The 26,036-nt window shown below is 38.3% G+C and overlaps 1 protein-coding gene and 1 long non-coding RNA gene across 2 annotated transcripts; one reads left to right on the top strand and one right to left on the bottom strand.

Annotated features, from left to right (window-relative positions):
* Window positions 1-217: 217 nt before the first annotated feature.
* On the bottom strand, window positions 218-9,278 carry LOC130920955 (neuronal pentraxin-1-like). Its single transcript, XM_057844528.1, has 5 exons — window positions 8,711-9,278; window positions 7,759-7,966; window positions 3,919-4,160; window positions 3,545-3,724; window positions 218-1,395 (listed from the first exon to the last, which is right to left on the bottom strand). The coding sequence occupies exons 1-5, from the start codon at window positions 9,128-9,130 to the stop codon at window positions 1,174-1,176; spliced, it is 1,272 nt and encodes a 423-aa protein (XP_057700511.1). The 5' UTR covers window positions 9,131-9,278; the 3' UTR covers window positions 218-1,173.
* Window positions 7,391-26,036, top strand: LOC130920956 (uncharacterized). The gene is made up of 3 exons (XR_009064263.1): window positions 7,391-9,341; window positions 20,366-20,524; window positions 25,768-26,036. It is a non-coding gene; the product is annotated as an uncharacterized LOC130920956 (long non-coding RNA).

Below are 26,036 nucleotides of genomic sequence, written 5' to 3' on the forward strand. Positions count from 1 at the left end.
TGACTCAACTATTACCTTGGACAAGGAATAGGAAAGGTGACCATTTGTAGTATTTGATGTGAAGTAAATGAGGTACAGCAATACACCTTCAAAGTTTTAAGGATCCAACCTTGGGTAATACGTATCTGTAACTGGTGCTTTTGTCAAACTCTGGCTGCAGGTCGTTTCATTCTAGATTGGGTTGTCACACACACGACAAAGCACCAGAAATACACTGTGACATTTAGTATCACAATTTTATTACAAAAATTAAATTATTCATCTCTCAGGTTTGCCATGCTTGGAGCATATAACAACGCAGTAAAAAACCCACACCCAAAGATAATAAAGCAGATTTCAACAATGCTTTCACAGCACTCTGTCATTCATGCTGTTACTATACAGATACCGTAACATTCCTAATACAGAGCAGTACAAACACCTGCCAAAACACATGTTGGATAACAACCTTAAACGATAAATTTAACCCATCTTAAGAAAGAAAAAAAGAAAAAAAAGAAATCGATAAACACTGATTTTGCAACTTAAAACATTTTGTGTGCTGAATATTTGTACCAGCCCAAGGCACCCAGGCTTTGTAACAATGTTGGCAAGTCGGCGACATTCTTACAGAAACACTTGAAGCGAACGACATACACAAACACAGTCTGACTTTGCATTGTTCATTCATGCCCTCCTCTCCTTTCGTTCTCTTTGTCAGTCACAGTGCAAGTTCCGGAGGGGCCATGCGGCGTGAGAACAGAGGAGGGGGAGGAGAAGGAGAAAGAAAACTCACGCTCGACATCTTTTCACAGCGTCAACCACTGACGAGAATTGACAAGGGCTTCTCGGAGAAACAGGTGGGAACGCTTATGTAATTCCTTGCCTGGATGGTGACATGTCCAGACGTGGAGTCAACGTTGCCAGCTGCTAGTCCCAGACCGGAGAAGCCAAAACCAAAATCGATTTTGTGGTTTCAACTCAGCGCCTCAGAAAACAAGAATGATTCCCCCACTGCCCCCAGGATAAAAACTGTTGTTCAGCACATTAATACTCAGAAATGGCTGATATCTCAAATTGAAGCTTACAACTAAACTTAAAATCAAATGGCCTCTTAACAAACATCAAATGAAGACGAGAACAACATAAACTCTGAAATACACAGAGGCCTTTTCTCCATGGCTTCGATTCAGTTCAGTTGGCTGAACGACAAGGCTCAAAGGACCATTTTGTTGCTCCTCCAAATATTTCAATGTTGTTTTCCATCCAAGAGAACACATTGCCGGCCGGTGCTTTACTGTTGCAGGTTGCCAAGTTGTGGATTTCGGCGATGGACAGTTTCCTACTCCAGATGTTTAGGTTTGCTAACTCACCTACAAAGGCTTGCGTTGCATCAAAGCCTCCCCCTAGTGTATCCTGCCAGAGACAATTAAAAATAATAGTTAAAACTGTGCATTTATCCACCCATCCATTTTTTATATCGCCTTTCCTTAATTGGGATGTTGGTGAGCTGGAACCTATCTGGACAGACATTGGGGTAGCTACACGCTGGATTGGTTATCAGCCAACCACAGCAGATATAATTTTTTTCATGCAGTTTTTTTTTTTATTGTTATTAAAGGACTCAAGTCTGGATTTCTTTTCAATAAGCTTGTGTTCACCCTGTTTGTGAGGCAATATTTATCTCGGTTGTTCCAAGCAAAGGGCTATTGGTGTTGCCTATTAAAAGCTACGGCACTTTATGAAACATCACAAGTCAAATGCCTTTGAAGTCTGATAGTGAAGTGTGGGTTTTAAAAAGCAAAGAGAAAAGATTGATAGAAGACTGTTAATAACCATACAGAAAGGTGGAAGTGACACTATGCCAATATCAGCAGTGTAAAAGGATGGAATGAACACTACAACATCAGCTGTGTTTGGAGTAGAAACAAGTTAATGTCAAGACAAACGCCTTCAGGGCAAATGCAATAATCCCTCCGCTGCCCCGGAATCCAGCACGTCTATAAACTGTGAGCTCTTATTTTTTGGATGCTACAAGTTATCATTTTATCCAACATGTCATGAAAGGCTGAGTAGTTGTATTTTGTATTGTATTGATCAGGTGTACTTATTTTTATGCATTTTGTAAGACACTTACCGTAATTTTTGGCCTATAAGCCGCTACTTTTCCCTTCATTCTGAATCCTGCGGCTTATAGTCCATTGTGGCTTATTTGTTGATTTATTTGACAGCGGTGTCATAAAACTGTCATAAGACCGTCATAATTATGACATAACACAATCATGGGCATTACTGAATGCTTATGACGGATGTCATTAAGTGTCCACTGGCAATTTATGCCACTAACTCTGTTTATGTCCAGCTTGGATCTTTTACATCTATTCAAAAGTGGGATAATTTGCCAGATAACACTAAACGACACCTGTTGTAAGCATTTATTAATGCTCATGACAGTGTCATGTCCTAATTATGATTGTCTAATGAAAGTCTTATGGCGCCACTGTCAAATAAAGTGTTACCTAATACCATAACTATCAATTCATGAAAAAAATGGAACAGTAACTGAAGACATAATTAGCACAGACCATGAATTTTGATTATTTACTTCTGTAGCGCTGCAATGCATGCTAGGAGGCATGTTGGAAAACAATAGTGTTGACAGTAGGTCACAGCAGAGGTTGATTGTCTCCCTAAAAGGAGCAGTAATGGCCAAATGAGCCTTCTTGAAGCAATGAAGCTTTGCAGCTATTTAGTTCAAAGCTTCATGGTGGTTCATTTAGTTTTGTGACAGTCGTATGATGCCGCTGTCGAATAAAGTGTTACCGGTTAATATCTTTTGATGTAAATATCCCATAATACAGTGAGGACAGCTGTGGATTGTAGTCCAGTGCAGGTTATGTATGAACAAATGCCATTTTCGTGCCCAATTCGGCTTATAGTCAGGTGCGCCTTATTGTGCGAAAATTACAGTAATACTTTTATCTTACATAAAATAAATCAGTTTTTGATATCACTATAAACATTTGTGAGTCATTTCACCAAAACTAGACATACAATGTGTTTAAAATGTGAAATGAATAGTGAAAATGTGATTCTACATTGTTGTCTTTGTGCTATTTTTAAAAGATGTTTTAATACCCGTTTAGAATGGGTAATCAAATAATTTCTCCTGTGAGGACTTTCAAAATTTTGACTAAATGCCCAAGGAAAGTCCTATAAATATATATGAAAGAAAATCATGTTTGCCTTTCAAATGTCTTAGCAGCAATCTTTTATTTACCTGATGTCTTCATACTGTTTCTTAAAAAGGCACTCCCAAATGGGTTTAAAGACGCTAACCTTGAAGTTAACATTTCTGAAGTGAGAGTTTATTAATTCAAAACTATTTTGTATAAAATTCACACTTTGCCACTGAAGATTTTATTTTGACAGTGTAAAAAGTCTACGTTCAGTGGAACAATTCACATTTGTGCTGAACTTTGAAGGTCCTTCTGTATCCTTGTTTCAAACTGGCTGTTTAATTTTACTACTCCTCTTTTCCATGTCAACAAGTATTCATATCTACCTGCTCCTGTCCCAGAACGAGCACACCCTCTGGTTTGATTGGGTGATAGGGTGCAAGATTTTCCCCACTGCCCCTCTTCACGCCATCCTGGAAGGCTTCCCACATTCCATCTCGGGTGGTCCACGTGATGCAGAGATGATGCCATTTGCTGTCATTGATGAGGAACGGCAGCTTTGCAACCTGCGGCAGACACATTTCAATGTAAAAGTTATTTCAGACCACAACCTTCCCACATATCTCCCTGTCCTACTGAATCACCTCCACTGTCACTTTCTCTCCTCGATAACATTCTTCCTTCACTTCCTAATTTAGCTCAGTAAGGTAGCAGAAAATTAATTAACATATACGTATCCACACTTCTGTAGAATATGTACCTTGTCGTTAATGAGAAACTCCATTGGGTTGTTTCCCCACTCAATCAGCACCAGCTCATTGGCCTGACCTGGAACAGCGTACGAAAATGGTGTACCAACTCCTGGTGAGGCACCGGACTTGATCCAGAGACACACAGTGAAGGAGAACATCTCTGGCAGACTCCTCTTGGCTTTGGCGTACATGTAGTTGGTTCTTAGTGGGAACGTCAGCTGGAACTTATCCGTGGGTCTGTTTTCTTTGCCTGCACAGGAGATGTAAGTCTGTAAAAAATTGTTTCTACCTGCTCTGGGGATTTCCATGTATTTATTGTGTGTATTCGGAGATTAGTAATAGGATAAAGCAGTATTAATCAACATTCCTCCTTATGCTCATGAGCCAACAAAGATGATGAATTTATATGAGGGCTGAAGAATAACAAAATAATTGAAAGACATTACATTTTGTCCTTTTGTTTGTATCAGCAAATTAGAGTAAATAACACTTTGACTCCTTGTTTGGGATGGACAAGATTTCCCTTGAGGGCCTAATTTACCCATGACAAAGCAATTTTCTACATCTTGTCCTCTTGAGGGTTTCAGGGCTGAGATTGAACATACGACCATTTAAACTCACATTCACCGATGGATTTCAGCTAGCTCTAAATGCGTGTGCGGTTTTGCAGTGGAGGAGGAAGCTGGAGGGAATATGCAAACTCCACATGCACACGTTTATAGTTAGAGGGTTGAACAAGCCATATTGCACAAACTGACGAATGTTTCCGCTGTAAGCAGACAAACAAACAAAAACCTTGAGTTTACGGTGAACAGAAGTGGATAGAGTAGCCCAAAATTTTACCCAAGTAAGAGTAGAGTTACTTCTGAATAATAATACTCAAGTAAGAGTAAAGGTAGTCATCCAAAAAATTTACTCAAGTAGAAGTAAAAAAGTATCTAGTGAAAAGAATACTCAAGTAATGAGTAACATTTTGAGTTACTGCTTATTAAACAATGTTTTGGGGTTTTTTTTCTCTCAGCAGACACTTACCTATAAAAGCTGTGGATGTAATGATACTGTAAGACAACCCATTACATAATCACATTAAGCCAAAGAAATCATTAAAGAGAGAGAGAAAAAAAAACGTAATGAAGCATTATTTATCCAAAGAGCATGAGTGCCCTGCCCTCTAGTGGAGAAAATAGTTCCTAGTCTGAGTAGGGAATACTGCAGTTCCTTCATGGCTACTATTATTAAATTAAAAGGGTCATATCTCTGGTTTTCCGTGGTCAATCGGTGCCAAATAAAAACTGAAAGAGAGTTTTAAAACTGCGATTTTGATTCATGTTGAGTGCAGCGCTCTATGTCAAATACTTCATTTATTACGGTGCTTTAAAGACGCAGGAATAAACAGGCTTGCGTGATCACAGAAAGGCAAGCTTGCGTCTGATTGGTGTAATGGAGTCATGTGATTATTGTTGCGACGTCTCATTGGTGAAATTAGTAGCGCTACTCTTGGCAATTGCATCGCTAGCAAAAAAAGAAAGAAATCCACTATGTAGAATAAAGAGGAATAATGTAACAACTCTTTTGTAGCCCAAAGTAGCAGCGTTATTTCTTCACAAACCTACTCAAGTAAAAGTAAAAAGTATGGCTTAGTAAAACTACTCTTAGAAGAGCATTTTTCTCAAAAAAATGTAACGCGTTATTACCCACCTCTGACGGTAAGATACTGGCAGATGTGGTTGCCATAATCATAAATAAAACAAACAGGAAGATGGTTAAATTTCAAAATAACAATGAACTACCCTAAAAAGAACTATATTTTATTCTATTTTACATATTATTATACAATATGATTTTTGTTTAACATATCATAACAGGACTGTAAAATGTACTTATGTTTAACCACTCTAATGGTCGTGACATCACAATGCTCCCTTAGTTGTTCTTCAGCTTCTTCAACTGGAGTTTGAATCCATGCTGTCACTGTGGCAGTCAGGTGTGCCGACTACTGAGGCAATAGCACAATTTAGCTTCAACTGCCAGCACACTCTTTTAAACTCAGGGAGTCCTCTTTTTCAAATCTCCTACATGCACAGAACTTCTTCAAACTGCTCAGTAGTTAGCATGTTTGACTGCCAAGATAATGGTGGGGGTTGAAATCCAGACTGGATGAGATGAATGAGGAAAAGTTGCAATATGATGTCACCACCATTAGGGAGTTACATATCAATTTCAGTACAAAAAATAAAAATTAAAAATTAAAAACATTACAATGTTAATTGTTTACTATGTTGATTTTTACAGTTATCGAAGCAGTATACTGTTTTTAGATGCATGTTATTTTCTTTTTTTTTATGGGAAAATTTTGGTAATCACAGCTGCCAGTTTTTCAATATAAATGTAATTTTATTCATTTATGTATTTTAACAGTATTAAGCACATCTCGTATGAAATTATCTTCCAACAGTAGGAATGTACTTGTGATCACTAAAGGCTTGTTGGATAGTTACAAGCATATTTTGGTAGTAAAGAGTTACATGTACTCTGTTACATTTACTCGAGTAGATTTTTGAAAAAAAAAGTACTTATAAGAGTAGTTTTACTGAGCCACACTTTTTACTTTTACTTGATTAGATTTGTAAAGAAAAAAACGCTACTCTTACGCCGCTACTTTGGGCTACACAAGAGTCGTTCCATTTTTCCTCTTTATTTTACATATTAGATTTATTATTTTTTTGCAAGTGTGTCCAAGAGTAGCTCTACCAATTTCACCCATGGGACGCCGCAACAATAATCACATTATTATTATTATTATCATTCCATTATACCAATCAGACACAAGCTCGTCGTTCTATGATCCCACCACTGATGCCAGCCTGTTCAATCACGTGCCGTCTTTGAAGCACTGTAAAAATTATTTGACATGGAATGCTGCCTTCAACATGACTCGAAAGCGCGGATTTAAACCTCTGTCCCAGTTTTTTTTTTTTTTTTTCTGCGCCAATTGACCACGGAAAACCAGAGATATGATCCTTTTACTTTCATCATAGTAGCTATCAAGCAACTATTCACTCTTCAAACAAGGATCTGTTTTCTCCACTAGAGGGAAATCATGCTCTTTCAACAAATAATATTTCAATTCTGTCATTTTTTTCTCTCGGCAGAATTCAATGATTTTTTTTTATCTTTATTTTGTATTTATTTGACTTAATGTGGCTATGTAATTGGTTATTGCACAGTATCATTATAAGAACAGTTCATATAGATAACTTCGTGTTGAGAATACCATTGTTTAAAAAAATGTAACCAGTTACTCACAATGTTACTCATTGCTTGACTATTCTTTTCACCAAATACTTTTTTACATGTACTTGAGTACATTTTTTGGATGACTACTTTTACTTGAGTAATGTTATTTTGAAATAACGCTACTCATACTTGAGTAAAATGTTTGGTTACTCTACCCACTTTTGATTATAAGCTTAAACCATGTAGAAGTATACTGTTTTCATATTAGATATGTCTACACAGTTCTTTCAAAGTAAAAGACCTAACTTTAGAGTCAAAGCTTTAATTCTGAGTTATACTATATTATAGCAAGTCGGAGTAAGCCCTCATTGGCAGTGCTCAGAAAAACGAAAGGGCAAACAAGTCTTATAATTATGCAAAGCATTGCAGCTCTCTTTCCTCTCCGATGGATGCTGCAGCAGCAGCAAGCTGGGGGAAAAGCATTTGGGTCCCTGGGAGTTCATGAACTCATCTCAACATGCTACAAGAGAACGATGTGCCCTTGAGCAAGACACGAACTTTAATTACACTCCTCGGTTTGAGATAGAGCAATGTTTTTGCTTCGAGCGCACCTTTTTCCAGGTCTGTGATGCGGTGGTGCAGAGAAGTGAGCGTGGACTCCACACGGTTCCTTTGCTCGCTGTCATTCCTCGAGCCACTTTTGGCTTCCTCTAACGTGTTGACCCGAGACAAAACCTGCTTCTCCATGTCATCTATCTTGTTTTGAAGCAGATCCTTCAGACTGTTCGCCTGCACGGTGTTATTCCCTCGGCTGTATTGCTGTAGTGTACGGAGGAAGAAAAAGAGGAATGGATAGAGATGGAAATATTTATTTGTAAAATTAGTTGCCTCGGCATTATAGTTCATTGACTACCTGGTAAGGTATATTTCATTATCAATTGTGAAAAAGCTTTATGGGTGTTTTACTCTTTATAGAGCAAGTAACTAAATGTTTTAGTAAAACATATCACCTTACATATACGCGAACATCCCATTTGGGTCATGTAGGTCACAATAACAACATGACCCAAAATGTGTTGTCATGGTATTATTTTTTAATTCTTTTTTTAAATTTTTTATTTTTATTTTTTTTTAACATATATAACATTTTATGAATAAAATTGGAAAAATAATTAAATGTTAATACAATGAGAATTTAAATGAATAAAAAGAAATACTGTATACTCTGGATATGGTACCCAATCACACTCTGAAGTCCCCCCATAGTATTTAAATTAGTGCCATATAAAGGGTTAACTGGATTAATTATAGCCGTAATGTAAGGTTATATACTCAGTATGAAGTTATTTGTAGTTTGCTAAGGCGTTGTGTGGCAATATCTCTAGTCAAACCCTATTATTTTCATCGCTGTTTGATAGTCTTCCATCATGTTGCTGGTGTGCCTAATGAATTGCCATGCTTGCTCTAAAAAAATAAGATTTAATTTGTTGTGAGCCTCAGCTGACCAACAGTACAAAGAGCTGAAAGAGTGAAGCATGCAAAGGTGTACCGCAACTCGCCTACCTCAAGGTTCTCCAGTCTTTGTTTGAGAGTCTGTAAAGTGTGTCCCAGCTGCGCTAGAGTCTCTGCGGTACCCCGTGAAATGTCCCCCATGGTGTTCTTGGCGCCCGGCCGCCTCCCGCCGGGTCCCGCCGCGGCCGGGATGCTCTGACTCTCGCAGCGACTCAACTTGGAGGTTAGTTCCCTGATTGTCTCCTTCTGGTTCATAATGGTCTCTTTTTGCTGCAGCACCGTCTCCCGCAGATGCATCACGGTCGTCTTCAAGTCCTCCGCCGGCCCGCTGTTCTGCATGGTTGCCGCGCACAAGTCCATATCCTTGGGCACCGACGTGCAAATAAACTGCGTCTGTCCCAAGTCTTGCGCGGAGCTCTCCGCGGTGGCCAAGCAACAAAGGAGAAAAAGTTTCCACGAGAGTCCGTCCATGATTCCACTCGTGTTGCTCTCGTCAAGTGAGAATGGAGCTGAAGTGTTCAGCACCACGGAGCTGTTCACTGAAGCTTGGAGCTGCAGCAAGCCCCGCGCGTTTATATAGCGCGCTTGACGCAGCCCCCCATTCACCGCAGCTCTAGGAGGCAAGCGGAGTCCGGCCCATTCTTTAAGGTCGTGCACGCTGCATGGAACAGTCGCCCACGCGGTTGGTATTAATGCGAAGCACCATCTTTCAGCCTCGTCTTTGGTCACACATTATGAATGAGCCAACTAATCCCATTTAACCCTTTATAAGACAAGTGACTATTTTATTGCTAATTAAATATAGAACAAAAACTTAACGCCATATAAAGACGTGGGTGTCACATGTGCTCACACTACATTACCCAAAATGTGATGTCTACATATGTGAAGCCTGAGTCTCCATTATAATTATATTACTATTATTTCATTCTTTTCAATGAATTTTAAAAATGTGAATTAATGAAATTGAATGAAAACAGAAATACACTCTGGTTATGGTAAGGCATGTGCCGGTATGAGATTCTGACGGTATGAAAACCTTAAGCAAAAATTTCACAGCATCACGGTATTGCAATTACAGCTCTAAAATGTGTTTGAGATATCTGGGTTTGAAAAAAAAAAAAAAAAAATCCATTGAACATGATTTTAAATTTTTAAAACATATTAGCAGTGGAACATAAATGTTAAGTTAAATAAAAAATAAATTAAAAAATAACTGAAATATTCTAAATAAAATTAAAATAAATGCAGTGCTGTAGGTAGGCCTAAACCCGCAAGCCACAGCTCAACATTATTAGGCAAGGCAAGGCAAATTTATTTATATAGCACAATTCAACACAAGGCAATTCAAGTGCTTTACATCACATGAAGATCATAAAAATCACATTTAAGTCAATACAAAGTAAAAACCAAGACAATCAAAATCGGAAATAAAATTATACATAAAAATCGCATTGAATAACAAATAGAATAAAAATAAATAAATAAAAATAAAACCAAAAACTACTACTACTAATAATAATTGAAATCAGCAATGGAGATAAGCACAAGAGGAATAGAAAGCAAGTAGATTGAAACATATAGACAGTTTTGGATATGCATTGCTAAACAAAAGCGTTTTTAGCCCTGATTTAAAAGAGCTAACAGTTTGAGCACACGTCATACTTTCAGGTAACTTGTTCCAGAGGTGAGGAGCATAATAATTAAATGCTGCCTCACCCTGCTTGGTTCTTGTTCTCGGAACATGCAGAAGACCGGTTCCAGACGACCTTAGGGGTATTACCACCAGAACAAAAATAATTGAATTATTTTTCATAAAAAGCACATGTGTATGACTCGTACTATGTGTACATTATACACACTCTCTTTCTCAACACAGACAGTTCCCGGAGAGAAAAAAATACACTTTTTACCACTGCTAGACACACTAAGCACGCTGGAGTTAACTCACGTAATTGGTGGGAAACGTTCATGATAGTGTTTACTAACCTTTAATTTTGTATAAATGCAAAATCATATTGGAGGTATTGCCTCCTTGGCAGCCACCCTCCACAAACATGTTTGACATGTCAGTTGGCCCTCCTACATGCCACGGCCGTCTGTAACTTTTCTATAGCCGAAGTATTCCCATAACAGCGACTTCGTTTTTTTCTATGGGGAAAAAATTAAAGGAGTTTCACCTCCTCCAGCCATCGTGTAGCACAGCTGACTCACTGATACTGTGCAACAACCGGTGGGGGAGGGTTGAACCTTACAGCTGCAAGCCAGGGATTTCTCTGCATTTTTGGAACATAAAAAATGGCTAATACCTTAGGGACGGGATGACGGAATTTTTTTGTGGTTTTGAAACCTTGATGTTTTCATACCACGGTATACCTTGAAACCGGTAATCGGCACATGTCTAGTTATGGCCCATAATAACATCTAAATTTTATTTATTTATTTATCTAAATTTCTTAGTACAGTGGTACCTCTACCTAGGAAATTAATGGGTAGTTTTGTAACCTGAAAATTCTCTAAGTAGAGACATGTTTTCCATGTAAATGCCCTAATCCGTTCCAAGCCACCCAAAATTTAGACATAAATGTTTTATAGACAAGTTTCCGAGGAACTTCCGCTTTATTTCCGCATTTCTGCTCGCGACTTCCGTTATACACTTTTTCTAATCAAAACACCAGTGGAGCTGGAGTGGCATCACTCATCAAAATCCCTCAAAAAAAGACAATTTGGAAATACCGCATCCATCTGTCATCATCATGACATGGGAGGACAACATGTTCATGAAGGCAGATGTGGAACCAAGCCCGTGCCACCACAAAGACCAGGTGTTTATGTAGCCATGTTGCCGCTGTGTTATGGAAGGTATGTTCTTCCTATTCCTGCATTTTCATGTGTACAGTGCTCCAAAAATACTAAAGCTAAAATCTTGCACATGAAACTATTTGTTGTCTTTGATATTATTACTACGATGATGATTGTAATTATGTTGTTTAATATTATTTACTAGGGTTGTTCCAATCATGTTTTTTTGCTCCCGATCCGATCCTGATCGTTTTAGCTTGAGTATCTGCCGATCCCGATATTTCCCGATCCGATTGCTTTTTTTTTTTGCTCCCAATTCAATTCCAATCATTCCTGATCATTTTTCCCAATCATATACATTTTGGCAATGCATTAGGAAAAAAATGAATAAAACTCGGATGAATATATACATTCAACATACAGTACATAAGTACTGTATTTGTTTATTATGACAATAAATCCTCAAGATGGCATTTACATTATTAACATTCTTTCTGTGAGAAGGATCCACGGATAGAAAGACTTGTAATTCTTAAAGGATAAATGTGACTTTGTATATTGTGACTAAATATTGCCATCTAGTGTATTTATTTAGCTTTCAGTAAATGATGCTGTAGCCATTTAACTGTTCTGCCCAAATGCATGATAGGAAGTGCAACCATGACTGTGGTTAGTGGCACCAATTGATATATCTTCTCTGCGTTGGGAAATAACACAGGGTGTTAAGAAAAAGATCAATTACTACGGTACTTCCCCACATTGCTTCCCACAATATTTGTAATTGTTGAGAGAGGGATTGTAAGGCTTTAGCCAATTAAAAAAAGGCTCCAAAGGCTGCCAAAGTTCTCTCTACCCATTTCACGCTGCCTTTTAGCTCTATATATAGGTAAAACGGCACCGTTATAGATTGAACTCGACAATGCGTGAGTGGGTCGTGCAGCGCATGCATTAAATATTTTAACGTCATTACCGCCGTTAACCCAAAAAATTTGATAGCTCTACTTTAAGCCAAAACTAAAGACTCTGGATGAGTTTAAGACATTTTGTCTGTTACGTCAATTACAATTAGAAAACGATTTAATTAAAAAATACATATATATTTAAAAAACGCATGTCCGATATTTTTTTGCCAATTCCGATACTTTGAAAATGACGTGATCGGACCCAATCAACATCTTTATTATTTACTACAACTACTGTACTGCTGTGGCTGCAACACATGCTATCTGCTGCTAGCCTGTTACTAATCAGTACGTGTACATAGGGTGGCACAATTATGATTAATTTGACTACAATTTTGTGTTTTGCATCACAGCTGAGACATCATTAGCTTTGCTAGTTCTAGTTATACAACGATAAAGGAATGGAAAACAAACACTCATCTACTACAAGTCATGAATAGGTTTCTTACCCTAAGTGTTACAAGTTTTGTTTGTTTGTTTACAGATGGAAAACGCTTTTAGGCAAGGGAAGACAACTTGATGTGCCTCACAACAACACTTACTGTACGTTGATGGACATATATTGAGACTATGTACATTCTAGGGTGTATCACAAAAGTGAGTACACCCCTCGCATTTCTGCAGATACATATGTAAGTGTACCTTTTCATGGGACAACACTGACAAAATGACACTTTGACACAATGAAAAGTAGTCTGTGTGCAGCTTATATAATAGAGTTAGTTTATTTTCCCCTCAAAATAACTCAAAATATAGCCATTAATATGTAAACCCGTGGCAACAAAAGTGAGTACACCCCTATGAAAAAACGCACATCCCTAAATATCTAAATTGAGTACTGCTTGTCATTTCCCCTCCAAAATGTCATGTGACTCGGAGGAGTGCTGTCAGCATTGCTACAGAGATTGAAGAGGTGGGGGGTCAGCCTGTTGGTGCTCAGACCATACGCCACACTCTACATCAAATTGGTGTGCATGGCTGTCACCCCAGGAGGAAGCCTCTTCTGAAGACGGTACACAAGAAAGACCGCAGACAGTTTGCTGAAGACATGTCAACAAAGCACATGGATTACTGGAATCATATCCTATGGTCTGATGAGACGGGCGGGCTTTCTTGTCTACCGTCTTCAGAAGAGTCTTCCTCCTTGGGTGACAGCCATGCACACCAATTTGATGTAAAGTGCGGCGTATGGCCTGATCACTAACAGGCTAACCCCCATGTCTTCAATCTCTGCAGCAATGCTGACAGCACTCCTGTAATGAGTCACATGATATTTTGGAGGGAAAATGACAAGTACTACTCAATTTGGACATTTAGGGATGTACATTTTTTCATAGGGGTGTACTTACTTTTGTTGCCACAGGTTTAGATATTAATGGCTATATTTTGAGTTATTTTGAGGAAGAAATAAATTAACTCTATTATATAAACTGCACACAGACTACTTTTCAGTGTGTCAAAGTGTCATTTTGTAAGTGTCATCCTATGAAAAGATATACTTAAATATCTGCAGAAATGCAAGGGGTGTACTCACTTTTGTGATACACTGTAGGTTGCGTTCAGAAAACTGGGAGCTTGGAGTACCAGCCATACTGTATTTTTGCCTTTTGTGTCCTGAATTTTTTTTTCCTTAACAAGAAGCAATGTTTTCCCGTTGAGGCGTGTCTTAACCTGAAAATTCTATATGTAGAGACGTTCGTAAGTAGAGGTACCACTGTATTTAACTCATTGCCTGCCAGCGTCAACAAGAGAGTCCAATTCATTTAAACTGGGAGGACCAGTTGTGGTCATCTTTCGCTCCCAGTCAAAATGGATTGGACGTGTAGCACCCTCAAAGGCAGCCAGTGAGTTAAATGGTTAAACACAGCTTATCCCAATTGGGGTAGTTCAATCATGTTGACATAAATCCTAATTTCACCAGTAAATGAAAATTCTAGCATGCGAACAATTTGGAAATGTACTTCCCTGGAAAGTATAGTAAATCAGTGATTGTACCTCCTTAAATAAGCCTTAAGGAGAACTCCACCAACCTCTTACCTCCACTCAAAACATACACTGCGTGACTAGCTATAGGCCTACAGTATTTTCATACTGATGGGCTTCTCATGTTACACTAATCTGCATGATCTCCCAAGAGGAAATTCGCTTGGTAATGGATTGAAAGCAGTGGATGGTTGCGCTTTCCTTGCATTTTTTTAATCAGTGAGTGTCTCTATAATAATGAGACTATAGGGAAGGGTTCTGTTTTCCTTTTATTCATTTATTACTTTTAACCGTCTGTTATGTAGTGATTACATCAATATACAAGCTACCCAATCTATCATGTTTGTATGATAAATAATCCATGATGTGAATGAAAAAGTCATTTTCTTTTTTGGGGGGGAGTAAAAATCAACATCAGAAAACAACGTATTAAAAAAATGCTAAGGCTCGGTAACAAATTAGCTTTTTTCAGCTTTGTTGTTTTCCTGTTTGTTCTTTAAACAAACAAAAAAACAGACTACTACAACATTTTAAAGAGGCAATTCCTGAGGTAACGACAGAAACGGAAGATTTTTTTGTATAATCATGGCAATATAATCATTGGGTCAATTCCTAAAATTATACCTGAGTCCTCTCAGCACAAAGCCAGTTCATCTGAAAATGTTAATAATAGGACTCTGAACATTCACTTGAATTTTTATTTATTGTTCAGAATCAAACTCATATGAAGCCGCCAAGAGGCCTAATAGGACAGGACAACACATGTTGGCAATTTCAGGCCTCTCTAATATTTTCAAGTGGGAGAACTTGCACTATTAGTGGTTGACTAAATACTTATTTTCCCCACTGTATATCCATTCATATAAACACTGATAGACTGGAACAGGCGAATGGGACACTGGGTATTACTGACATCACAAGGATGGTTAGTATGAGATACTTGCCTTTCATTAGCTAAAACAGTAATAGCATTGATAAAATGACTGCCCCCATGTCGGACGAGCACTTCCTGGAAATACTGGCTTTTGTTTTTCGCCACAATGGCTTATCAGAAAAATGGCATAGTTTTAGATTCTTTTAATTGAGATAAACATGATACAGGTGATGTCTGTCCCTTTAATTTCATAATCATCCTCACAAAAAAATATAAAAATGTGTTAAATGTTCAAATTGCGATATAACCCCCCCCCCCCCCCCCCCCAAAAAAAAACAGCTTTTCATTGTTCTTTTTATTTAACACTTTTGCCTAGTATACTACTTATCAGTATTGTAATTCTTGAAGTGGCACTTGCTGTAAAATGTTCAAGAAGCTCTGAGTTAATTAGTCTGTTGACTAACTTGCCCCAGCCTTTAAAAAATCCATTTGACATGACTGACTACTTTGTTTTCCCCCGTACTTAAGAACAAATGTTACACCAAAAGTCAAGGGACCAGAAATTACTGGGAAACGGGTCCTTTGTGTTACAGTGCTTCCTCCTGCCAAATGAGCACAACCACTCAGAGACACATCGATTCCCTGTCCCCCTTGCATCACAGTGCTGTGTAAAACTATGGTCACAAACAGAATTGTGAAGACAAATGTTGAGGTGAAACATTTGTAATTCAGTTACATAGTAAGAAGTTTTTCAGACATAGGCATGACGACTCCGGGGCAAACGACTAAAGGGGGGGAGGGAAATTGACCTATAAGTCCTCTTTAATTTGTTTAATTATTGATCTTGCATGTTGTAATCAGCAGAATGCCAAGCTTGAGGCAAGCGGAGGCATATGAAACAAATGCTGGATGGGAGCTTAATTGCTCCAGGGTAGACATGTACAACATTTTCCTTATATCAGCAGAATGTGTGTCATTAGATCTCATAACCTTGCCACGGATCAACAAGGGCCACTTTGTTGTCTTTAGCTTCCCAAACAGCTGCCTATTTGCCAACAAACAGCAAAGTTTGCAGGTTTTTAATCACATGCTCGTTGTGGTTTACTATCAGGGATGTGTAGCATGTGTCGCCGTGTTATCCACAATATGTTATACCTTAAAAGCTGCCACAGCACCATATGGTTCATCATAAATTCCTTGCCTCTGTCCGTGCCATGTGTCATTTGAACTGTAACGCTAAAAAATAAGGTGCAGGTCTTGTCAGACAGCATGAAATGCTGGGTGATGGTGCCATAATCTTCTTTAGTGCTCAGAGCGGGAAGTGCAACAGAGTTGATGTGGTCATATGCATTGTCAGTTCTGTTGTATAGCTTTACCGGCAAGGATACTGAGTTGGACACAAGAGGAAGGATGGAAAAGGACTGAAATCTGTAATGATCACTCTCTCAGGCCTCCTGAATAATGCAAATCTTTATAATAGAACTCACTCTCTAACAGCGAAGACAGATACGAGCCATTTTACACAGTGGCAGAAAACGGCATGCTTATTTATCCAACATTTTCTCCAGTAGTGGAGAAGAGATGTAAAAGAACTCACTGAAAAACATTGTGCAGACACAAGAACAAGGATAAAGGTTATAGAGAGTGCAGAGGCTGTATGCCTGTTCACTTTCAAATAGACTCACTGGCAATAATATTGTATAACAATTTCTCTTTTTTAAAAAAAAATGCGCACAACACTGCTAACTGCAATTCATATGATTCATCTAAAATATAATTTGGTAGAGAGAGCAGGCCCTCTAAAAATGTGTGTGTGTGGGGGGGGCATCATTGAGCAGCAGAGGTGGGTAGCGTAGCAAAATTTTTTACTCAAGTAAGAGTAGCGTCACTTCAAAATAATATGACTCATGTAAAAGTAGTCATCCAAAAAATGTACTCAAGTAGAAGTAAACAAGTATTTGTGAAAAAGAATACTCAAGTGATGAGTAACATTATGAGTAACTGCTTAAATTTTTGTTGTTGTTGTTTTTTTTTAAACAATGGTATTTTTTTCCCTCAGCACAAAGTTATCTATGACTAGGTTCATACCGCAGGTCTTAATGCACAAATCTGATTTTTTTTTTGTCATATCTGATTTTTTGGTGTGCCCGTTCAGACTGCCCTTGTCCATTGAGCCCGTTTTGCAGTCCGACACATGCTGAGCAAGAAGACCCGCATGCGCAGAACCATCAAAACAAATGACCACGCATGCTGGCTCAACATGATTCAAAGGTGATCATATTTTGATTTCCAAAAAGAGGACGCAAACAACAAACATAAATAATACCCGTTTAGTCTAATATTCAAACTTTATATGGATCGATAGTATAAAAATATGCATGCACGGACAGTGCGTGCATGTATATTTTTTTATGACTCTTGTCAAGCCTAACCCTTCCCCAAATGCCGTGTTCAAGGCAAGCTAAGCGCTAATGCACAGCTGCATCGCGACCGTAGCATCCTGTCTCGCTGTCTCTTTGCTGACGTAATTGCTGCATGTATTCCGATTCCGAGAGACTTGACAGTTCAGACCACTGCCACATTCAGGAAAAATGTGGCCCAGATCGGATTTAAACCACATACGAAAGTGACCCAGATCGGATTTGAAATGGTCCGCTTCTATGCGACTTGTCCCGTTCAGACTGTCAAGTTAATGCCTCACTCGAGTCGAACACGAAAAAATTGGATTCGTGCATTAAGACTTGCAGGATGAACCTCGCCTATATGAACTGTTTTTATAATGACTGACAATAACCCATTACATAAACACATAAAGTCAAAGAAATACAAAAAATACAAAACAAAACATTGATTTACGGCGAGAGAAAAAAAAAATGACAGAAATGAAGCATTATTCGTCCACAGAGAATGAATGCCCTCTAGTGGAGAAAATAGTTCCTAATTTGAATAGTGATTATTTCCTTCATAGTTACTACATTATATTTAAAGGATCATATCTCCGTTTTTCTGTGGTCAATCTGTGCCAAATAAAAACTGGGAGAAAGGTTAAAATCCACTTTCGAGTCATGTTGAGGGCAGTGCTCTCTGTCAAATACTTCATTTTTTAACGGTACTTCAAAGTGTGTATGACACCAAAAAGCATGTTTATTTCATATTTCACGCGGTGTTTTATGCTCCTGAATGAAATGGACCGATTCGATGTGTGTTGAAGCGATCGTTTTATATATTCAATTTTTGAATCCTGCGCCATGAAAATGAGTGACTTCCGCCTCCAGTCTCGGGTTTAGGACGAATGCGAATATGACGTCCCCCGGCTCAGCATCTCACAACACAGCATTGCTTTATAGCATGCAGATGGACTCCGGATTCAGCTGATTTTGCTGATTCATTCGTTTATTTTTCGCATCACGCCAGCCAAACGGCTGTAAAAAAATTGCTGCACCAGGGAGAGGTGTGAGAGCCTTTTTCAGAAATTGCACCTTTGTGTTAAAAATGGCCATGAATTCAGTGATTGCAAAGTAAACACTGCAAACTTTTTCTAAATAAAGGACTATTTACCTACGTTTGATCATGGACGGACAAGTAGAAATGTGATCCTCAGACTCATCCTGTCATGTTAGCTGCACAACAACTCCACACTACTCGCTCACTATTTACGTCTTCACCGTGTAATAAAGCATTACTTTACGGCATATTCATGTTGACCATGTGGCGGCTACGAGTTCCTCCAACGTCGGCTGGTTTGTCCGGCGGTACTCTCCAGCTGCTTCCCCTGCGAGCTCTCCTGTCCGCAGCAGGGGAACGGGTTGCAACTTGCTCTCTGCCGATCGGGTTGTCGATCGGCTAAAACAATCGATAACCCCGCCGCAGCGTGATATGATCCGGGCTAGTTTTGTGTGATTTTTCACTTCGAAATGCAAAAATAAGACTTTGAGACGTCACTCGGTTCGGGTTAGCATGTCGGGCAGCAGTCACGCTTCTTGGTTTGTTTACATTCTCCGAAGCCGGGGCAGGGAAATAACAAAAGCCGGACTAACTACGGTGGCATAAAATATCGTTCGGGAGGTGCGACAGTAAAGGTGAAGACGACAGTTTTGACCATTATGGAATAATTTTGCCATGTCGTACTGAATAAATGCATTTTATTATTTCACATGCCATTTAGCACAAGACCGTTATTTGTCATGACGATACCATTTATTTAGCAATTGGGGAAAAATACTTTGATAAAAAGAATATCCTGTAAAAATATTGGAATAGAGAGACTGAAACAATGACATTTTGCGGCTCTCTTTGTCGCATTTACCTAATACTGAATAATTCCCCTTCAATGGGCTGAATTCTAAATCAGATGAAACCATGACCCTGCTGACGTCATCCTCCTGTTGGGGACGCTAGAGCCTTATAATGGTAGGTGTGGCTAAACGGCGGATTAAAAGACTAATTTCTCGTCCTTTGCCTTTGCCAAATTGTTGTATGTAGTCGAATCGTCTCAAAATATAATTCCAATTCAAATAATAATGCTATTTAAGACTTTTTTTATCCTGTCATGCGCACTTTAAAGACATCATGTAATTGAACAGGCTGGCATGATGATAGAAAAGCAAGCTTTCGTCTGATTGGTATCAGTGAGTCATGTGATTATTGTTGCGGACTTTCATTCGGGAAATTGGTAGCGCTACTCTTGGCATCACTGGCAAAAAAAATCTAATGCATAGAATAAAGAGGAAAAATGTAACGACTCCTGTGTAGCCCAAAGTAGAGGAGTAAGAGTTGTGTTTTTTCTTCACAAATCTACTCAAGTAAATGTAAAATGTATGGCTTAGTAAAACTAATCCTATGAGTACATTTTTCTCAAAAATTTACTCAAGTAAATGTAATGGAGTACAGTACATATAACTTGTTACTACCCACCTCTGTTGAGTTGTTATGTTTAGTTATGATGGGGAAGGAGGGCGGGGATGATGATATAACACAAGTCTAAAAGTCCAAAAACTAAAAACAATCAAACTGTATTTTGGTCAAGATTTGGGAAAAAGCACATTAAGTGAACATATTTTTCATTTCACTTTTTTTCCTCCAAAGGTTTTTCTCTTGCCACAGACGTCACGCCATGCAGCGAAGCAGCTGCACTGACGTCAGCAGAGCAACCAGCAGCAAGAGATGAAGAGGTACTCCTGAAGTACGTGTCCAGCAGAGACATTGCTCATCATTGACATCATTGAGAGCTCACGTGATGATGAGGTAAATTCTATTTATATCTACTGTACTTAATAGACTTTGATCAAAAGAAAAAAAATCATAGGCTAAAATGCAGATCTTTCAACTAAAGCACAAACTACAATGTTAGGAGGAGTAATCTGTTCAATTATGAGTTTACATGCTGTTAATTCTTTGGAACATGGACCAGTGTTTGTTATGGTGCAGGCACAAAATGGACTCTACTAATTAAAACAAAAAATGACACAAACAAATACTCCTGGCATTGCTTGCTGCACTCGGCTCTGAGAGAACTTCATCATAATTCTCCAAAGGTTGCACATTAACACTTGCCCACGACAGAGCTCTTCATCAAGCCACTTGTATTGGACTCCCTCCAGAAACAACATTTCCTCATTAGGTCTTCTTTACACTATCTGTTTGTAAAATGGTAAAATGGTATATGGACACAAGGAGGAAGTTGTTGTTTTTTTTTTTTTTTTTTTTTTTACAAGCAGACTAAAATAACGTATCCATCTCCAGTAAAAGATTTCCAAAATGTTTTATGTACAATACATGCCAAAAGTTTGGACACACCTCATTCAATGCAACTCAAATGAAGGTCCCAACCCCATTGATAAAGCAAAAAAATCCACTAATCAAACCTGAAAAGTAGTGTTGCACCGATACCATTTTTTGGCCCCGATACCTGGCTGTGCAGTATCGGCCGATACCGATACCATACCGATACCACCCCGTTTATATATATATATATATATATATATATATATATTTTTTTTTTTTTTTTTTTTTTCCAGAGAGCTACATAATTGGATGTGAAATCATTGCTGTCAAGGCTTTGTCAGGCTGTTGCTTACCTTTGCAAAATAGGAAAAAGTACACTAAACCCTAGTAGACAATAGTTGAATAAACCTTTGGCTCTCAAAGGCCAAAATAGTGCTAAATTTGTGAAATTAATAAAACATGTATAATACTAGCCCAACAGTAAGAAAGTAAAAATAAATTCATAATAATAAACTCTGAATGAACTGAATAAACTTTTTTAAACCTCTCAAAGTCCAAACAGTGCAACTTTCATGAAATTATTGTCACATTCTGCTGCTGGTTAGATTGTGTTTTGTTGCTGGGCGTGGGGGCGTGGCACTTGAATCCAATGCAGGCTCATCAACGCAGCATTTAAGCACGGGTGATCTCAGAGAAGGCTGCCGAGATATTTGCCTTGCTGATCGCTATTTGACATATGGCACAATAATCTCGCTACATTTGCTTGTTATGGCCCTGCATTGGGTTTTTCTGTTAGTGTGCTGCTCTCGTTTGTAACCGCTGTCTATCGTCTTAGTTTGTCCGTCGACCTGCTGTCACGGACTCCTTTTGTTATTTCTACTATCCCGCGATCGCGTGTTATTTTTTGTTTGCAATTATTAAACCCTTTTATGTATCCCCCGCTTGTTGTCTGCTTCGAGGTTCAACCTTGTTTCCGCATTTGCGGACGCTAACAATTATAAGTAATAATAATTGACCACAGCATCCCGTCTCTCCTTTTTTTCGGGAGGTGGGAGTCCCTTATTTCTATTTCTGAAAGGTGGCAACAATACTTTGGAAACACTTCCCAAATTACTGCGGCATTTCTTTCAGTAAAAGACAATAAAAGTAAAGTAGACGAAGTGAACTGACCAGAGATTGTTACTCCGGTCCAGCGGCCTTCTTCCTCTGGATAGTAGTCCTGCTCTTGCAGGCTCAAACTCGTTGTGTTCGTTTACGTTTCGTCTTCAAATGTTTTATCAAGTTCGAGGTATTGAAACTGGCCGATTTAACTCCACATCTCCAAACTTTCAGGCCGCAAATCTTGCATGCAGCCATTGATCAGGAGTGGCTATTGGCCCGCTCTCATTGGTCTGGAGCAGGCAGGCCAATAGCAATAGCTGCTTGGTGTTCACGTGTCATCACACAACACAGAGACAGAGTGTAGTGAGCGCCAGGAGGAGAAACGGGCTGTGGTCAATTGTTATAATAATGGACCGGTAAATGGTATCGCCGCCGTCTTTGTTGGTACTCGCCGATACCGATACCACCATTTCGGCCTGATCGGCGCCCCCTGCCGATACTAGTATCGGTATCGGTGCATCTTTACTGAAAAGGCATACCTGTGAAGTCAAAAACCATTTTAGGTGACTCCCTCTTAAAGCTCATCAAGAGAATGGCAAGAGTGTGCAAAAGAAGTAATCAGAGTAAAAGGTGGCTACTTTAAAGATACAAGAATATTACACATGTCTTGAGTTATTTCACCTTTTTTTACTAAGTACATAATTCCAAACGTGTTCATTCATAGTTTTATTACCTTCAGTGATAATTTATAATGAAAATAAAGAAATGCACGACTGAGAAGATGTGTCCAAACCTTTGGTCTGTACTGTATTCGGTTTCATGTTCATGATAAAGTTTTTACAAAGCATCCACTACAAATAAAATAATATTGTATTTAAAACTGCATTTAATGTTTTCCAGGACAGAGTGAAGAATGTTTTTTTTTTTTTTTTTTCCAAATCAATTACGTAATACTTTCTTAATGATTGCAATAATTTAGAGGTTTTGATACACACTTTATATCTTACCATGACCTTTTGAAACTTGTGTTTCTAACTTTATGAAAACATCCCCACTCATACTTGACTGGGCTTCACTGCACAAATCAATAGCTGCAGTTTTTCCAAAACAAAACGTTTGATATTCATTGCCCTGTGCGTTTAATACACAGAGGCAAACAAGCCCCACAAGTTATGTTTTGAAGTATGAAGTGAGTTAAATCTTGTTCACTTTAACATCTCAAACTTCATTTTTTCCCCCTAAATATGAACTTAATCTGAAATAAGATTTCAAATACTTGATGATCCAACAAGCGTTTTTGATTTTTATGAGGCTTGAATTTTAAAGACTTGACTTCCAAACAGATAATTTACTTTTGAGATTATATTTGTTGAGGTCGGCTAAAGGAAACTGATGTTCTACCCATCAATTTTCTATATGTTTTGTCCACAATAGGATGAGTTGGAGCCTACTACAAGAGGTGGGTTGAGTAGCCAAAAATTTAAATCAACTAAGAGTAGCGTTACTTCGAAATAATAATACTCAAGTAAAAGTAAAAGTAGCTATGCAAAAAATGTACTGGAGTACAAGTAAAAAAAAAAAAAAAAAAAGTATTTGGCGAAAAGAATATTCAAGTCATGAAGCATTTATGTTTGATTTTTTTTTTTTTTTTTTTTTTTTTTAACAATGGTATTTTTTTTCCTCAGCATACAGTTATCCATATGAACTGTTGTTATAATGATGCTGTACAATAACCCATTACATAACCACATTGAGCCAAAGAAATAAAAAAGCAAAACAAAACAAAAAAACATTGATTTCTGGTGAGCGAGAAACAAAATGACAGAAAATAGCATTATTTGTCCCAAGAGCATGAGTGCCCTCTAATGGAGAAAATACTAGTTCCTAGTTTGAACAGTAGAAGTTCCTTCATAGTTACTATTATGAAATTAGAAGGATCAAATATCTGGTTTTCCGTGGTCAATCGGAGCCAAATAAAAACTGGGAGAGAGGTTAAAATCTGCGCTTTCGAGTCATGTTGAGGGCAGCGCTCTATGTCGAATACTTCATTTTTTATGGTGCTTTAAAGACACCATGTGATTCAGCATGCTGGCATGAGCATAGAATGGCAAACTTGCATCTGAGTCATGTGATTATTGTTGTGATGTCTCATTGGTGAAATTGGTAGAGCTACTCTTGGCATCCTTGAAAAAAAAAAACAAATAAATCTAACATGTAGAATAAAGAGGAAAAATGTAACGACTCTTGTGTAGCCCAAAGTAACGGAGTAAAAGTAGCGTTTTTTTTTTTTTTTTCACGAATCTACTCAACTAAGAGTAAAAAGCATGGCTTGGTAAAACTACTCTTAGTAGTACATTTTTCTCAAAAAGTTACTCAAGTAAACGTAACGGAGTACATGTAACACATTACTACCCGCCTTTGCCTACTACAAACAATTTGAGAACACATACGCACATGAAAATGTCACACAGGAGGGCAGGAGCTCATATATTTGCATCCCAGTCTCTGAAGTAAGTGGTTGATGTGCTAAGTAGTGGTTCACAGTGCTGCTATTTACTGTGTATGTACTGTATGTGCTGTACTAGGAATATGAAACATATCCTAACATAATATAATTGTAGATAAGTCCACAAAGCTTAGCCAAGCTGCATCACTTTACGATTATTGGCAGAGGCCATCACCTTCCATCACCTTGGGAGAGCAGCTGGCTTTTAGGATTCAATAACACAAAAAGGAGACTCCGTAAAGCAGAAGGGTTCCTTGAGGGACTGAATGAGCTCTCTACAATACCTCTCTGAGTTACATCAAATATAAGCATTTTCTTGTAAAAACGTAGCCCCAAGAAATCCTGGGTTATTCTTCCCATTATTTATGCTTTTTTTTTTTTTTTTTTTTTTTTTTAAATGTTCCAGCTATTATATTATTTCCCTGGAGAAATTAATATTAATGTCAAGCTAATATTTTTGTTATATTGGGGAGTGGGCTCAGATCAGAAGCACCTCTCAAAAGCCACTGTATTTGTTATTGACCTTTATTAGCACACAAGTCTACTGAAGCACGTTTCACAAAATACTGTAAGCATTTTCTGTAGAAGTGGTCTGAAATGGTTTTCACTCTAACCCCTGTACTTCAAACCAATAGCTTTTGTTATTGTAATAATCAGATGCTATGCTTGTATAGGGCATGTCCAGTCAATGAGTGTTTTGTGGATGTGTGCGTGTTTATGCGTGCTGGGTCAGAGTGCCCATCTGAACCTCTTGGTGTGACAAGGACAGTGTAATGTTCGAATAAACCCGGCCACCTCTTGACATTATGTCAAGTCCATAACGCCCCTCGGCCCTTATTGACCTTCTCTCTCTTTCATTTTTATTTTTGGAAACACTCAAACTATCCACTTATTTTCTGAACCACTTTTCCACACCAGGATTGCTGTTCTGAAGAGCCTATTCAACTGTAATGTAATAAAATTTAGTAAAATTTATTTTAGCAACAACGAAAATGTATTTTGTCTGTAGTAAGTCATTTTGATAATTGGTGGATGATGGTTACATTTAACCCCCCCGTTTTTTAAATTTTATTTTATTTTTTTAAATACGTCTGATAAAATGGTATTTTAAGAATACTATTTATTGTTCAATTCGGTTTGACATTGTCTTGGACAGGAGAAGGAGAATGGCTGGACACATACTCCTCCAAGAGAAAGACCGGCAAGTGTGGCTATTGGACTTGGTGCTAGAAGAGGGGAGGAGGAAGAGAGGACGGCCAAAGATGACATGGTGAAATAAAGCCAAGGAAGACCTAAGAGAGATAGGAGTCAGTTGGCATGGAGCAAGGAGGGTAACCAGTGACTGGAGCAAACGGAAGGGACTCGTCTCCCAATGTTCCAGAAGGAACGGGAGAAACTAAGTCTAAGTAAGTATTGTTCAAAAAC

The sequence above is a fragment of the Corythoichthys intestinalis genome, chromosome 8, assembly GCF_030265065.1.
Source record: "Corythoichthys intestinalis isolate RoL2023-P3 chromosome 8, ASM3026506v1, whole genome shotgun sequence".
NCBI classification, from domain to species: Eukaryota; Metazoa; Chordata; class Actinopteri; order Syngnathiformes; family Syngnathidae; genus Corythoichthys; species Corythoichthys intestinalis.

Coding starts and splice junctions, on each gene's coding strand:
- LOC130920955 (XM_057844528.1), bottom strand. CDS start 9,130: ATGGACGGACTCTCGTGGAAACTTTTTCTCCTTTGTTGCTTGGCCACC. Junction 7,967..8,710: donor AAAGACTGGAGAACCTTGAG/GTAGGCGAGTTG, acceptor CGTACACTACAG/CAATACAGCCGAGGGAATAA. Junction 3,725..3,918: donor AGTTTCTCATTAACGACAAG/GTACATATTCTA, acceptor TGTCTGCCGCAG/GTTGCAAAGCTGCCGTTCCT.